The sequence below is a fragment of the Glycine soja genome, chromosome 15, assembly GCF_004193775.1.
Source record: "Glycine soja cultivar W05 chromosome 15, ASM419377v2, whole genome shotgun sequence".
NCBI classification, from domain to species: Eukaryota; Viridiplantae; Streptophyta; class Magnoliopsida; order Fabales; family Fabaceae; genus Glycine; species Glycine soja.
This window is the reverse complement of record NC_041016.1, coordinates 306320-324491: the sequence shown is the minus strand read 5'-3', so window position 1 is coordinate 324491 and position 18172 is coordinate 306320. Positions and strand designations below refer to the sequence as shown.

The window sequence follows — 18172 nt, the reverse complement described above, 5'->3', positions numbered from 1 at the left end:
GTGATCGTAATTATGTCTAAAATTTATATTAGAAATATTTTGGTGATTTTGGAGTTGATCTAAAATAGAGAAGGAGGGGAGGAGGAATGTAGACCGTGGAAAGTGTGGTGAGGAAAAGGCATGTAAGACAAAAAGTTGAAAGTTAAAGGGACTGCTCCACCATAACTCGTTCAATGGCCCCTATTCTTGCTACGGAACTACAGATTCTTCTTTTCCACGGCTCTGGGCTAAAGACTGATCCATTCCAACAACATTCTTTCTTTTGAACCCCTAAATCAAATATCTGCACCAGAGCCTGGAAAATGTTCACCTTTCTCATCAAAATCTACAGTGCAGCCCAAAAACAAAAGTGCGTCTGCCACAAGAGTTTTAGATTAGAATTCCACCAAAAAATAGAATATCTTTTATTCTTTTAAGATATTTGGTGTGAGAATTTTAAAAAATAAGCAGTGAATTACAATTTAAATGTGTATAAAGTCACTATTTTTTGTAATTTCTTGCTGTTATATTTTGCAATTTCTTTGTATTAAATACAATTTTTTGTGTGAAAATTTTCGTTACGCTTAATTGGAGAGTTGTTCTATTGACATTGCTTAACACGTTAGTTTTAGACATTATTAAATACAATTTAAATAAATGATTTTTTTTTTTAAATCCAAAGAAGATGATGATGAAATCCTTTTTTTTTAATCTTCGGTCATTAGAAATTAAAAAAAAAAAGTGGAAAAACCAGCAATAACAGCTATAAATTTCAAGTGTCTTGCATGAACAGGGTTGAAATTAGAAAACAACAAAGGTGGATTAAAATTTGAAATTTTTACTAATATGATCTAATAAGCTGGTAAAACAAACTAACAAAATAGTCGTGATCTTTGAGATAAGCCTGTATTTATTAATTTTTTCAATATTAACACGCCAAAAGACGTTCATAATAAATATTCAAAAAAGGTTGAGACAAAAAACGATCCAACCATTGTCAATAGAGCAAAAAGGGAGAATCGAATAGTAAAGTCCAAGAGAAATTTGAGGGCATCGAATATTAAGATAGGACTGAATACAATATATTCCCTAATTCCATTGTTTCTATCTAGTACACTAGTCCTTAGAGTCTTGGGCCTATGGGATTCTGCATGACAACAAACTCAGCTTTATTAGTTCGAGGGTTTGTCAATAAGTGCGTCTGAGTTTAACAACAAATCAATATTAAAGTCCTTAGTGCCTATATGGAAAAATGATTTAACCATGAGAAGGAAAAAAAGGAGAAATCTGCCTTTTCCTTAAAACTTGAAAGAAAAACATTTTAAAATTGAGCGAGTTATAAATATATCTTTGTTTCTGTTATTTCCACTATTTACCTGCTAAATTTCATTTGACACATAAACATAATATTGGATTTTGATAACCATTAACCAACCTGTGAAGCAATTCTCAGATCTCCCTACTCAACACGAGGTGAGAGATTAGGGTTATGGACTTATGATTGAGCTTCCAGCGTTCAATCTTTTTTGTACAATATATATTTCTGGGCTATATAAAGGGGGAATTTGATACGGGTTTAGAGTATTAACATATGTGTGTACATGAGTTGTGAATATTTAATAATCCGTTTGTTTAAGTTTATTTTTTAAAAAAAATGTTTCTTTAAATAAAATAACAATTTTTTTATATGTCTGTCTAAATTTTGTTTTTCTTAAAAAAAGATACTTTTCTTCTTTTTTAAAGAAATGAATTATATCTACTTAAAAAAGCGTTTTTTTTTAATTTAAACAAATTGGCCCAATGTTACATGACAACATAATTACTTGAAAAGTTATATATTTTTTTAAAAAAATTCACATAAGTTTTGTGTTTTAATTAGTTTTATTGTTTATGCATGTGTCTGTGTTTTTTTATCAGCGAATAATATATTTATATAACTAATAAAGTGAGAGTCGATGCAAGAAATATCAATCCCAGCAGGTATAAAACTGTGTAAAAGTGGTTATTAAGTATTAATTACATAAATCCTAAATACTTAATAAGCAGTATTGTAACAGCCCCATCCCCCACAAACGTTTTCAAGACACCACCCCAACCAAAAAGCCAATCTGTATACACCAATACCACAGACGTGGTATACTCAAAAAGCCAGAGACCCAACTGTTACCAAATCAAAGTATTTACATCCATACTGTGTGTCTAGGTAGAAGATATAAAGCGAAATATCAAAAAGTGGGGGTCATGATATCTTAGGAATAGAATCCAATAAAACACTACTTTTATAAATAAAAATGTATGGTACCAAAGTTTTGACTATTTCTTTTGTATTAAAAAACAAAAATAACAATTTAGTTACAAACTATTTTATTTTTATTTATTTTCAATATGAATTATAAAGGAATATTTATTGTAGAGTGGCAGTTCATAATTAAGAAAAACATTCATTTAAAAGTAGAAAATTAGTCACCAATAATCAATTCGGTAAACATAAATTCATATTCATCAAGGTATACGTCTTCACGGGTAAAAATCACCCATTAATTTAAATTGACTCAAATTAACTTAAATAATTTAAATTGAATAATTTTTGTATTTGGATGAGTCCTAAATCAAACTAATCAAACCCATTAGTTTATATTAAATTATCATTAGTAGTATATGTAATATATAATATATAAGAAATTGGTTTAAATCTATTGCAACAAAACTAGTTGAAAAATATTTATTTTGCTTTTTAATTTTTTTCAAACTATTTTAGTTTTACTTGATTACTAATTTGATTATTTGAGAATATTGAATTTTTGTTTCTTGTATAACCCCGTGTTTCAAAATAACCATATATTTTCTTTATTTGAAACTAGTTTCTCAAACTTAAATTTGGGAAATCTGTAAAATATTATAAAATGAAGCAAAAACCATAGGTATTTTGATAAAACTTCCTAATTTTTTTTTAAAAAAATAAATATTTTATTTACATTTAATAATTTTTTTTGCAATCAATTGATATTAAAAATCAGTGGAAATAGTGACTATCGGTAAAGAATTTTACTATAAATTAATGAAAGTTATATGTCATTTTTTCCCTAATATATAGCTGACAAATTTAGGTATCATTTTAATTATCTTGAATATGATTTTTTTTTTAAAAAAAATCAATAGTATCCTCTTTAAAAAGTAATCTTGTTTGAACATGATAAAATCACTATATACAACTAACGACGTGATTAAAACATTAAAAAAATATCACATAAAGATTAAATCATAAGGTTTTTAGGTATAATAATAAAAACGTTAAGTTTAGACGAGTATAGGAGCCAAATAAATAATTAAATTGTCAACCTGATTACCACAACATGCCAATAATGCACACAGGTAAAATCCACATGGCTATATTACTAAAATATTAACTGCAATAGATTGCGACTAGCAATAGAGGCTAAGCAGTTGAAAAAAAGAAAAAAAAAGCGATAGGATTTAGTTCGTTTAAGGTCTATAATTTAAAGTTAGTAGAAATAAAGACTAAAGTGCAAAGAATAAAGATGTCAGAGTCTAACTGATTTGGTTGTATTATATTTGTGAACTATTATAAATATCTTGATATTTGAATTTAATTTTTATAAATAAAAAAGTTGTTAAATAATTAAAATAGCATTTAATGCATTAAATAAAAGAAGCAATAGATTTATATTTTTTTTCCAAAATGAAGCAATGGTTATTATGAAGAATACTTTAATTATATAACAAACTGAAAATGAAACATTTTTAATGGCCAAACAATGGTCCGTTTTACATGGATTTTGATTTCTTTAATTATCAAAGCAGAGAAGCAGGCTGACGGCCGACCACAGTGATTGAAAGGACTTGTCGTATATTAGCTTGGGAAGTAAGAAAGAAAAATTATAATATATTTTTTCTCAAATTAAAAAGAAAATAGAAAGATAAAATTATTTTTAAAAACAAAAAATTATACTTTTTCCTCCATTCATTTTCTCTCTATCTTATAAAACATAGGGATAGACTAAACATGCTCTTCTTCTTTCTTTTTTTTTAAAAAACATGCTGTGGAAAAATAAAATATAAAAATATATCATTTTTGCATAATTGAAATATTATAGTATCCTAATAAATATTAAAAACAAATATAAACTTTAAAAATATATACAATTAATTCAAATAAATGAATATAAATAAATAGTATTTGAGAAAAAATAATATGACAAATTAAAAGCAAATAAGTTAAAGTTTTAAAAAAGCATTTTTTTTTAATAAAATAAGCAATTTTATACTTTTTTGTGATTAATAAAAATATTAAAATATTAATTAAAAGAATAGGGCGTTGAGTTAATGTATGATCAATTTTATTTTATTAGTTGCAGGTTTGCTTCAGCATCACGTGCAACTTAATTCACGTCCGGTAGAAGCAGGCTGCTTGCAGCTTCTGCTTATTCTACCCTATTAGACGTGAATTTTCTAACTGATGTGATTTATGGAGGCGGTTCCAAACATACTTTTAGTAGAATTTTTCTCTAGATTTATTAAAAAATCGACCCCTTCTTTTTATAAATGTGTGAATCTGGTCTTGTTCATGATAATATTATATAATTAAATAATAATTGAAATTTATTTACATTGCGAGAATTTTTAAATTAATATCATTTTTAAACGAATTGCACCGTTTTAAAGAAAATCATGGATAGCAACAAAAATTAATATGAATGAATTCATATCTAATAAAAATAAGTTGGATATTTGTAATCCTTACAAAAACATTGTTAACAAGTCATTTATATATACTAAAGTCTTATTAATTACTTGAGACTGAATTCAGTTAAACTTTTATATATAAAAAACATGGAACATTGTCGACTAAAACACATATGCCACCCGTTAGTACTAGTACTAGATATTGTTTGCTGTTGGAAGTACATCTTCAACTTAAATGCCAAGTTGCCAACGGAAGCAAAATATCTCCTCAAGCCTTCTCGTCTACCACTCTATGTTATGTACTTATGAGTTCCAATTTCTTACTCAAGTCTTAAACACCAGCATGAACCTTGTGTTTTGTTCTTATATCTACTCTAATATGAACAACCTACCGATCGATTATTGATTCTCAACTAGAAATCCCCTGTCAATAGATTAATGATTTACGTTAATTTGTCCACTAAACATGCCAATAGACTTCCTCTCTAGAAGCATTTTATTCTAGTATAGACACCATTAATTACTCTCATGCATTTTTATTTATGCATCAAAATCTCTGCATGCAGCCACCATTACTAGACATTTCAAGTCGACCTCATAATTTGTTCACATGCACACAAAGCTAAATAATTGTTGTTTAGTCTTTAGCTTACACATTTTAAAGTTAAATGGATTTATGTTTAGTCTTTAGCTTACATACGATTGTAATTTATTCAATTATTATTGCTCTCTGTACTATGAAATCTATATTTATTTTGTCTACTCTTCTCATTGGGTTAAATTTTCTATCCATACGGGTGGCCATTCATTGGCTTTCAAATTTGATTCAGTGGTCTCTTCTTATCGTTCTTTCTCATCAGCCACACTATTTTTTGAAGACAAACAAATTAAGACAGCCAAGGAAAAAGGAGAAAAAAAAAAACTCGTGCCCACCAAAGAGGGAAAATAATGTTAAATAATTTGTTTTTTTGGGTCGTGGAGAATACTCATATTTAATACCCAGATAAACTCGGTTCTGCAGGAGCTTTCTTCAACAATTGACGCATCCAAGTGGGCAAGCAATAGTGATCACAAATAATTTGAAAGGACTTGGCAAACCCACATACATATTTGGGGCAAGGAATAGCCTGCTCACTGACTAATTTGTCCTTTTATTTATTTCTTCCATTTTTAATTTTTTTTTCCCAATGACTTTATTTGTATCGAGCATCGCAGCATAAGGATACATCATAAATTAATGTGTATTTAGGTTTGATAGAAACATCAGAATATGACTTTTGTTCGATCCACATGTTAAATATATAGTTAATGATGGAAAACATATGTAATAAATTTTAACAAGTTATGATTATATTAGTAGTTTATAAATAATATAAGTCGGTGAATGAGCAGAATTAGCCTGCAATCCATAACAAAGTGATTTAATAAATGTTGTGGTAAGTGGAATTCGGACTTTACTTAAAATGATAAAGGATTATGAATTATTGATAATTATGATTAGGAGGTGAAGAAGGAGGAGTCATATCTATCACATGCGTATGACTGGGAGGGCAACTTGACAAAATGAGATTTAACAGGATTCGAAAGTGTTGGATAAGTCCTCCCAATTGAGAACCTGAATTGAGTATGATCCGAGTCAGCTTCTGCGGCTACCTTCACAACTCATGATGACTCAGGAGACCCCACATGATTATTATTGCATTAAAGGGGAAATAAGACTCCCTGCACTCACAAATAAGGGGGAATACGCCCTCACCTATCTTAGGGGCTTATTTAGTTTGATGCTCAAGAATTGATTTTGAATTTATGATGAATTTTAAATAGGTTAAATTATAAATTTAGTTATTTTATTTGTTTTAAAATTTGACTTTGTTTCTCTTATAATTTAATTCATAAATTTAATCTCATAATCTTTTACAATCACATTATTTTATTCCTTAACTCCAAATAATTCCTTAACTCCAAAATTGGAGGTTTACAGTTTTTGTCAAGTTTCAAGATTGGAATAACGGGATTGTAAAAAATTAGAGGATTAAATTCATAAATTAAATTATAGAAAGATCAAAATCAAATTTTGAAATAAGTAGGGGACCAAATTTCTAATTTATCCTTTTAAATATATTTTCACAAGTTTGATTTCACGCTAAAATAGAATTTATAATTAATTTTAGATTTAGGATTGATTATGGGTTGAAGCAATTTTGAGTAGATTCTACTTTAGATCTAAAATTTTGTATTGAATTTTACACATAATTTGATTTTATAACAAAATATATAAACATAAACCATATCCCTTCAAAATAAATTTTAACTAAAATCAATTTTGTCAACAATCATTCAAACACACAAAGTTTTAAGTCATCTAAAAAGTTTTTTAGGTCTAACAAATTGACTTATTTAAATAAATGTAAATTAAAATAATTGTAGTATTATTATATTAAAATTATTATAATGTATCAAAACGATATATTTATTTATCTTTTAAAATATTACAAATGTTGACCTACATAAAAAACCAAACATATAAATTTATTGAATGATAAATTTATGTTTTAATTAAAGGATTTATTATAGAATAGGATTTTTAACTAAATATCTTGAAGGAGATAAACTTGTATTATATTAACATGTTAGATTTGACTCTTATAAAATTTAGTTAGTCTATTCTTTTTTATCATGTTTTGAGTAATAATAATTTTAATTTTTATATATCATAGTTTATTTTACACAAATATTTTTAAATAATTTATGAATCTATTATTTGATATAAAAAAATTAAACTCATATAATAACTCTAATATAAAATAAATCTTTAAATAAATTAATAAATCAAATCAAACCTAAAAATAAAATAATAGATAAAATTGAATCCTTATACTTTTAACACATATTATACCTATCTAATCAAAGTTTTATTCCACCTTACCTATTCTCACACTAATCACGAAATCAATTTTGAATGTAAGGATCCATTCCAGCATGCACTTTATTGACTCTAGACTGGCCATCAGTACAGGCTACTCCCCACGGCACGCACGCTCCTTAATTCTACATCAGCTAAAAGAGCGATAAGCTGGCAAAAAAGTAACTCATGATTCACCAGTACGCTACCACGGACGACAGAAAAATATACATGTGAAATGATATTTCAATATTTTATTATTTTATCAATATTTGTATTTTTTCTTTCTTTTTTTTTTATAAAAAAACATAATACATAAATCATTTTTCTATTTTAAATAACATTTTATTTTTTTTCTTATCATATTATAAATCTTATTAAATTTATTTTTTTATATTTATTTTTTTCTTTTCCCATGATGCCTAATAATAATATTATGAATTTTATTAAATATTTTTTCTTATCAAAGATATCACTTATCATATTTATATTTTTTTTCTTTTTTAATATTTCCTAATAGGTTTAGGATAACATTTAAGATCCTAATAATATTTATTCAAAACAGATAGTAGCAAGCAATTGCGCTGAAGAAGGATGAATCGTGAACTAATCTAGAAGAAGGACTTCATTTTTCCTATTCTATTCTTATTTTCATACAAAAATTTTCTTTTTTTTTTTACTTTTTCAATTATAAATATAAAAAAATTTGAATTATTGAGAAGAGACTAAAATTGAATATAATTTTAAAATTCATTTTTTAAATTAGAAAAATATTTAAGTTAATCATAAAATATATTTAATTTTATTTTAAAATTTTGTCTTTTTATTATAAAAGACTATGCATTTTCACTATTATTTATAAGTATTAAGACACGATGTTTCTATTATCCAAACAATACTTGGTATCATAGTATATGATTAATCTCCTCATTTGTCTTTAAATGGACAATCGTGTCTTAATTAGAAAATTAAAATGGATACATCAAAATTATAATGATTCTTTTCTTTTTTTAAATGGAAAATGTTTTAAAATGAAATAGAACTTTTTGAAGTAATTTCTTGCATATTCATAATTTTATTTTATGTCTATTTCTTTTAAATCATTTTTTATTTTTATTTTCATCTTTAAATTAAATTTTAATATTTTTATAATTGAAAATTAATTTATATCCAAATTTTAATCATGGTTGTTAAACTCTCGATTTAAATCGTAAAATCTTACAATTTTACAATTCTACTGAGGATTGGCGAGTTAAATCGAAAGTAGAATCAAAATCGGAGTAGACTCGTCCGATTTTGCATAGACTCAGACAAGTTTAGATAGACTCGCAAGTCTGCTCCGAGTCCACGAGTTTATGAAAATCTGAAACGACATCATACAACAACCCTCGAAAATGACTCTCGCGACTCTCTCTACTCACTCACTCTACCCTGTTCAAGCAACTAACCCCCCAAAATGACTCTCACTGAGCTACTCGCGTCGTGGTGGTTGTCGTCATCGCTGTCGTGCTGGACTGCTGAGCTAATCACGTCATGGTGGTCCTCGTTATTGTTTGAAACTTGAAAGCCCTCACTCGTCGAAAGCCCTCATTTCCTGACCTAGCTCCAAGCTTTGCTCCATGACGCTAAGGAGTTTTCTTTCTCAAAGCTTCTTTGTTAATTCACCTTTGTTAATTGAAAGTTTGAACCGATGTTTATTAAGGGAGTATCTGTTAATTGAAATTCTGGCAAGGCTATTGTTAGCTTGATTGTAGTGTTGAGTGTTGGGTTCTGTTGCTAAATTAAGGGAGTATCTGTTAATTGAAATCTTCGTTAATTGAAAGTTTGAAATGATGCTTAGTGTTGAATTCTGGTAACGCTAAGGTGGTCCCCCGAATATGGACAAATTATCTATTAATTGAAATTTTGGCTTCATCAAGGGTTGGTAGTGGGTTTTGTTGCTGTCTTTTGGGTAGTCTGGTGTTACCTTTTGACGAGTTTACTTTGATTCTACAAAGTCGAGTTTATGAAATTTCCACAATTCTACGTAGAATCGCGAGTTTAACCATGATTTTAATTATTCATTATAAAATCAAAATATAATTTATTAATTTAAATATATGTTTAATTATTATGAATTACTAATATCGTTTTATATTAAATAAAAACATTTAAGTTATTAAAAATAAGTGAAGAAAAATAGAAATGGTAATAATTGTAAAAAATACAGCAACATAGCAAATGAGCAAAAGAACATAAAAAATATAGCAACATAAATGTTTTTGAATACCTAGAGAGCTATTTTATACTAGAAACCTAAGGCAATCAATATATTGCTGTACAGATAAATATTTTTGAATAACCAGAGAGGCTTGGACTTATAATCCCACCAAATTACCAATCTCTTTTGAATAGTAATTGGCCTGGACTTGTAATACCAATTTAGCAATCTCTTTTGCCGTTTTGCAGGAACAATCTGAAATACCAGATCGAGTAGTCTAGCATAGAACAAATTCTGACATCATACAGATTAACGGGATGTCCTCTGTCTTAACTCTTAATCTTAAAAAGAAATACAACAGAAAGTCATAAGCTTAAGAGGAGGAAATAATAAGAACTAAGAAGGGTCAATCAAGATGATTCTTAATTCTTATTATGTTCAATCAACATCCCAAACTCCAGATATTTATTACATGCTGCAATAATCTAAATTGAATTGAATAGTTACTGGTGGCAATTAGCGTCCCCTTGCCAACTCCACACAATATCCCTGAGCGAAGGTCTGACTTGGTCCTCACAGAAATTAAGGTATTCAAGCGTGTCTCCGGCGGACTTGGAGAACTCGACCACCGCGACCTCCGGCGCCACCTCGAATACCTCCACCGTCATGGCCAGCTTCCCCTTCCTCCCTTCCGTCGCCCCCTGCATCCTCACCATGAACTCCTTCTTCCCCGTCACCCTAAAGTTCAGCTTCTTGGCCACCCCCTCCAGCTTCGCCATCACCGCCGAAGCCGAAAACTTGGAAATGAACATTGACGGCGACCGCTTCCTCGTCTCAAACAAATTCCTCAGATCGAACCCATGCGACAAGGACGAGATTATCTCAAAAGCGTTGTAAGACGGACGAGCAGGCTTAGCCCCCGTCAACTCCCCATCCTCGTTGTTGCTGCTGCTATTACCATCATCACTACCAGGACTAGGAACATCATCCCCGCTGAAATCAATGTTATCTTCAAGCGCAGACTCCTTCATGGAAAACGCAATGGGCCTCAAGAAACCAATTTGAAACCAAGGGTCCTTCATGATGTCTGGAATGGAATACCTCTTTTGCGGGTCCACAACGAGTAAATTGGAGATCAAGTTTTTGGCCGCAGGGGAAATCCATTCGGGGAATGCATAATCGGCTTTGAAAGACTTGCTGTAAATTCTCATCACATTTTCACCTTGAAAGGGCAAATAGCCAGAAAGAAGAGCAAAGAGGATGACCCCGCAGGACCATATATCAGCCTTCGACCCATCGTAGCCCTTCTTCTTGAGAACCTCCGGCGCCACGTAGGCCGGCGTGCCGCACGGCGTGAGGAGCATCCCGTCGGATCTGCGCTGGTCCGGTAGCGCCGACAGGCCAAAGTCGGAGACTTTAAGGTCTTCGTTCTCGTCGAGGAGCAGATTCTCCGGCTTGAGATCGCGGTGGGTGACGCCGCGGCTGTGGCAGAAATCGACGGCGCTGATGAGTTGCTGAAAGTACTTTCTGGCGACATCTTCCTTCATCTTCCCTTTTGCTACCTTGGCGAAGAGTTCCCCTCCCTTGACGTATTCGACAACCATGAAGATTTTGGCTTTGTTGGCCATGACCTCTTTTAATTCGACGATGTGGGGGTGACGCACCAGGCGCATGACGGAGACCTCGCGTTTGATCTGCTTCACGAGCCTCTCTTTCTGGAGCCTTTCCTTTTTTATGACTTTGATGGCCACGCTCTCGTTTGTGCTGAGGTTTCTGCCGTGGTACACCTTGGCGAAGTTGCCCTGTCCCAGCAATTTTCCAATCTCGTACTTGTTGAAGAGGATGTTCCGGGTGCTGACGGTGCCCGTGGGATGGGATCGCCGGTCCATTTGGAGGCTGGGGTGTGGTGAATGAAGATAGCGATGTGGGTGAGATGAACGAGGGATTTGGTTTCAATAGTAGGATAGGAATTGGAATTGGTGGAGGTGGGAGAGACCCAGATCGAAGGGCTTAAACCTTTTAATGATGAAGAGGGTGTCGAAAGGACACACCACGTTCTGGAGAAAGCATTTGGAGGGGTTGAAAATCTTCATGGTTGCATGCAGCAGAGGAGAGGGGTAGGAGATGCGGAACAAGGCCAAAAATAGGGTGCCAGAGAATGAAGAAATGGGTATGAGGAGAGGAGAGAGGGTTCAAGTTGGAGGAAGCAAAAGCAAAAGCAGCGCTTAAGGCGTGAGGGGAACGCGGTTTTATTATGGGATAAGAAACAAGGGCACCAGAAAATATCTGGAAATACCTAAATTAAGATTAATGATTCGAGGTGAATGACGTGGATCTGAGTCCAATACAGCTAGCTAGCTCAACACCCTTATCCAATCACAATCAGACACGTGCCATACCAGACCTAAGTCAATTTTCAAAGCCTGCCCTTGTTTGCACCAATCCATTGGATTTGCAAAACACAACACAGATCTATCCTTCCACACGCTCACGTTCTCATCTTTCTCATCTTTCATTTTTTTTCTCCTTAAACAATCTTGTATTCATCTCTTATTAGTTCTTTCAATTTAAAATCATTGTTATTGAAACCAAAGTTTAATACTTTTAAATTACAAATTTGAATTTGTTTACATTTATTTCACACCCACTAGACAACTTCTAGCCATCTCTAATTAATTCATTAATATATATATATCATTGTTACCCACAGTTTAGTATTTTTAACTTCTAACATATTTAAATAATTCACGTATACTTGGCAGCCATTAACAACAAATCATTTTTTTTCTTGAGCAACCAAACAATTTATCAACAGTATATCTAGTTTTGTAATTTTAATTAAAAGAAAAAATTTAGTTACAAAATAAATTCAATTTTAAAGATGTTTCGATATGGCCTAGGACTATCCTAGTTACAATCTAACACCCTTTGGGTCACGACTTAGGATCCCTGAGCCACGACCTAGTACCCTCTTGACATGGTATTCAGATTAATCGAATGTTTATGCTCTCTTTCTATTGCTCTTAATTGTCATCTTCTTGGGTCGTTTCTAAGTTTTTATAGGGGTACTAGTTGAATGCTTGAGTGTTTCAAAAGTCAAAAGATTCTTATATTGAAATTTTTAAACCAGAGGATTCAAGTATTCAATTAGGTCGACAGCCTATGACTCCCTTGGCATGACCTAGTATCCCTCCGACCTCGACCTAGAATTATCTAATGTTAATATTATATTAAAATTGTTATGTAATCTTATATTACACAAAATAGTGAGCTAAGAACTCTATGTAACAAAATATGTTATTTTTAATGAAATTGTGGATTTTTTTCCATGAAATATATATTTCATAAGATAATAGAACAAATGATTTGTATCCGTAGAACCTAGATACCTCGTACCATTATCATAATAACCCAAAAATCCTCTCACAAAATTTAATATATTTTTTCAATCATCAGTGCCTTTCTCATTTTATTTTTTTGAAAATTAAGTGAATGGTTTGTAAAGGAAACATGACTTGAAATAATTTACTTTAAATGTGTTTTTATTACCCAAAATTTTGATAAGACTAATTATATTTCTTTGTCTTTATTAAGATTTTAAGATAATATTAGATTAATATGTGATTAGTAGTATTTTTCTAAGGATGTCGAAAGAGAATAATATTTAATATGGAAATCACATGAAAACGTAAAAAAAAAATGAATAATATAAATTTTCATTTGTTAATAAAAAAAATTATACTTTTAAGTAGTGCAATGAGGAGTTAGCATTTGCCTTTTTTTTTAACATATAGGACATTGAATTGAATTAAGGCAATCTAAAGTATAACCCAGATTTATTTTTAAAATACACTAAAGTCTAATTTCTCAGTAAATCAAAACTTTTGAAAAGTAATTTCAGAGTTAGTCTATGTAATGGAACGAAATAGGTTATGAACTTGCTAGGCTCTTAACTGTTAAGTGATTCCTTTAATTAATATTGCCAGAAACGACGTGATCTCTACATCAACTAGTCTAAGATACACATCACAATTAATCATTTGAAGCACGTAAAGCGTGGGAATATTAAATGTGTGAACTGTACAGTATTAACATTAGTAATATTTTGGTTAAATTAGTATGTATATCCCATACTACAATTTTTTTAATTAGGTGTCTATACTTTATTTTTGTTAATTAGATTTTTATTAATTTTAAATTTATAATCAGATTTTTATATTAATTTACGATGAGGAATCTATTAAGTATAATAAAATATTTAATCATATAGATACACATAGATGTGAATCTTAAAACAATACAGTTGAACTAATTATAGAAATGGGAATCCCAAATTATGAATTGCTTTAAAAGTGATTAAGGTGGTATGAACAACATTACAAATAAATTAAAGATTAATCATGCATTGAGATTAGGGTTATGGTTGGGGAGATATGAAATTCATATTTTAGGATTGGTTTATGATTTGGGAGATCACGGATTGGTTGGAAATAAAAGGAGTTGAAAATAAAAGATAAGAGATGTTGAAACAAGTAAGATAAAAAATAAAATAAAATTTCATGTTTAACAACAACATAAGTTAGACTAATATAAAATAACACGTGTGTATATATGATAAAATATTTCATCATATCTAACATATTTATTGGAATAAATTAATATAAAGACCTAATTATAAATTTCAAATTAATATAGAGACTAAAAAAAAGGCACATGAACTAATTAAAAAATTTATAATATTGTGAGACTTACATGCTAATTTAACCTAATATTTATTTTGTTATTATTTTAATCTGAAAAAGAGAACACGCGTACCTCTGAGATTGACTAATAATTTAAAAAATAAACCAATTATTTTACTAAAAAAGTTAGAGCATTTGAATATGCTTAATTTTTAACAAGTTGCGGATGATAAAAGCAGGGGCATCACTGCATCAGGAATGGATGAATGATGCCATGGCTGCCTTGAAAATTTTTAACTACACCATTTAAAATTTAATATAGAAATATTTTGTGGCAGCTTCATGAGAGAAAAAAAATGAGGTCAAACTTTTAATTTTGTGGCTAAAGGGAAGCTCACGCGGAGGGGAAAGGAAAATCAAAATGACGCTCTAAGCAAATCTTCCAGTCCCAGAGATGCTTCCTGGAAATTAAACTAGCTTCTTATGATACTCATTTTGACATCTATTTAACACTATTTGTTATTAGCATTATTGTTCCCTAAGGTCTCATGAAGAAAATAACAATAATGAGATATGTGCACGCAGACAAGTCATGCTGAAGTGCAATATTTTAAAATGGAGCGTTAGATGATCAGTGTTATGTCTAAGCCTATGTCGTTTAATCTACAGCTTAAAAATCTTCTTATAGGATTCAGATAAGTTTTGGTTTCAAAATATAAACAAATTTTAATTTATTCGTTCCTGTTAAATGATAATATTTTTGAAAATATTTTTTATTTAATTAAAGTTTTATTTCTAATAATTTTCTTTCTTTTTTCGGATCATATTTTTTATACATTCTTTTAAACATATTCTTTCTTAATAGTTTGAATTTATTAACAATCACAAAATACAATAAATTTCACTTCTTATTTAATTATTTTTTTATTTTATAATTTGTAATATATTTTAACCCAATAGAGGCAGCGTGTCAAAGAGTGATAACACTCCAAAATTAACTTATTTTAACTATTTTTTATGGGTGTAATTCATTTTTTTTGCTTATATTTTAGTTTGAAGTGTTTCCTCTAACTCATATATAAAAAATAATTTTGCATATTCAACATAAAATAAATAAATCTAACTAATTTTGTCATATTTAATGTTATCACATTTTTGTGTGTCTCCGAACATGCATTATGCACGTGTCACGACATACGATGTGATTCTTAGCTTTTAAGTAATTCTAATTATTTGCATGAGAAATGTCAAAGAATCTCATAAAAGGATGAGGAATCTTAATAAAACAAATCTTTCTTGAGAATATCAGATCGATTAATTAGAATACGTCTCTATAAAAATTTTGACACTTAACTTAGAAGCATGTTACATTTGATATTTGAATAATCTTGAACTAGGTTTTCTTACCATTTCTAGATACATGAATAACTCCTAAAATATCTTTCATTTAATTCTAATTGTATTTTTATTAATTCATATTCATGTGTGATAGTAAGTTTCAATAAATAGCATTTTAAAAATAATCTTATTTTTTACTTGAGATTAGAAAAATTAAATAATATCAATTAATTTTTTTAATTAATGTAAATGAGTTTTTTTTAATTATAATGAGGAAATACTAGTTTTCATCCAATTTAGAACCTTTTGGTTGGAATAATTAATTGTGCCGGACGGACCGCTTCTAGTTATGGTCCTTCTTCAAAATCATCACTAATTAGAACTACATTAAAATTTTGCTATCGAATTATACTGATAAGAACTTAGAAACGATTCATCAAGGTTGAAACTTTAAATAAATAAAAAAAACATCCGAGAAAACAACAGAAAGGATATATAGTTACTAGATTTAACCAAGGTTGATATTAGCTCCAAAGTTGATTATGTTCAGGTCAGGTATAGAGTAATCAACCGATAGCTTTATATACATAGATACTTTAAGTTTCCTCATTTAGAAGCTCGTTTGTTGCGTCACAATCAAGCTCAATTATTTCTGATGTTAAAGTTTCCTTCCAAACTTAATTTATTAACATGCACCACGAAGTGGCAATTATCCGAGAGGAATGCATAGATTCGAAATAGCTTCAAGTTGAAGCCATGATTGTCTCCAAATTCAAGTAAAGTTTTAAGTACCTCCAAGTTCCAACCGAAGCTTCAAAAGATATGTCATACTAGAAGGGGAGTGAATAGAGAAATAGGAATGTAAAAAAATTATCCTAAACATAGCCATTCCTTAACAGAGGATGCAAAGACAATATGGTGGAATCTCATAAAAAGAAATGGGTGCAATATGTTCCTAGTTGGTGAAGGATATTGGTGGTTAGTCAAAAAACCGATGGTATAATATTTAATCAAATTTTCAGATAGTGCAATGCAATTGCTGATGTTCTAACTAAGAATGGGATGAATATTTATTTGTTAAAAAAAAGGATGGATATTGAGTAGGGTTTGAGATGTATGATATTTTTATTTTTTATTACTGACAATTCAACAACTTTGTATTTATTTTAGACAATTGTTTTTGGGAATAGGCTCGTTGTCGCAGGAAAAAAGAAAGTTACAAATTGTGTTCAGCAAATCTTGTATATTTCGTATCATGAGAAAACTACGACTGTTACTTTGTGCATCTAGCGACACAGATAAACCTTATATGGATTTCCCAATCCCTGAGGCTTACGGATTGATAATTTATATATTTAAATATATTAATTATTATTTAAATTTACATACACATTAAATATATATTATAAATTTTAGTGTTATATATAATAACACTAATTATTTTATAATATAATTGATATATTAACTCAATTGTTAGAGCGTTGTACTAATAATGTAAAAAATTATAAGTTTGATTTCTGTTTGAGTTATTAATTTTAAATTAATTCATAAAATATATTTATAAAATTTTTTTAAATCATATGGGCACTTACGGATTGGGCAATCTGTAAGTCTCATACTGATTGTCTAATTCATATCAGTTTTATAGAAGGACAAAATGGGAATTATGCAAGTTAGACTGGGTGTACCAGCAATTTGCATGGTGTGCGTAACAATACCCAAAAACTACCCGAAGAAGCACGTGGCCGGCCCCCTATTCATGCTATCTTGGACCAACAGATACTTTTTGCCCTTATTTTTCTGGCCACAGTAAGCGGATTTGTTCTTTGATGGGCCTGGGAGGGCCACAATTTGATTTACGATTTCCATTACCCTAATTACTAATACACTACCATCTTTTTATTTTTTATAACTTTCGTCCCTAAACTACCTTGGTTCCAGAAAATTCACTCCCCTTTTGGCCTTTTGTATTCTGAATATGCTCTCCCAGCATTGATCCATATCAATCCTCCGTCATGTGTGCCCCATAAAAATTGTTCTTCTCCTCGTGGATTGCACATTATTATTACCATGATTTGCAATTCCCCCATCTATTCATGAAATATCAGAGGAATACAATTTAAGTCTATGTTCATGCCATCACTCAGTAGCTTACAATCACGAAAATCCAATTAAAAGAATCTCATATGAGCAAAATGCCCCAAACAAAGAAATAATGCCTACCTCGACCATCTTTGCTCTCATCCTGACTACTATTCCCATTATAATCAAAATCATCATCTTGTTCTATAAGTTAAAAGTTCACCAAAGACTACAAACTAATGCAATAAAAAACAAAAATAAAAAAAACTCCATTTGTTTTTTCCC

At 30.1% G+C, this 18172-nt stretch overlaps 1 protein-coding gene across 1 annotated transcript; it reads right to left on the bottom strand.

Moving 5' to 3' along the window:
* Positions 1 to 9824: 9824 nt before the first annotated feature.
* Positions 9825 to 12050, bottom strand: LOC114386908 (CBL-interacting serine/threonine-protein kinase 5-like). The gene has a single exon (XM_028346977.1). It carries the CDS (start codon positions 11672 to 11674, stop codon positions 10289 to 10291), a length of 1386 nt encoding a protein of 461 aa, XP_028202778.1. The 5' UTR covers positions 11675 to 12050; the 3' UTR covers positions 9825 to 10288.
* Between the last annotated feature and the right edge of the window lie 6122 nt (positions 12051 to 18172).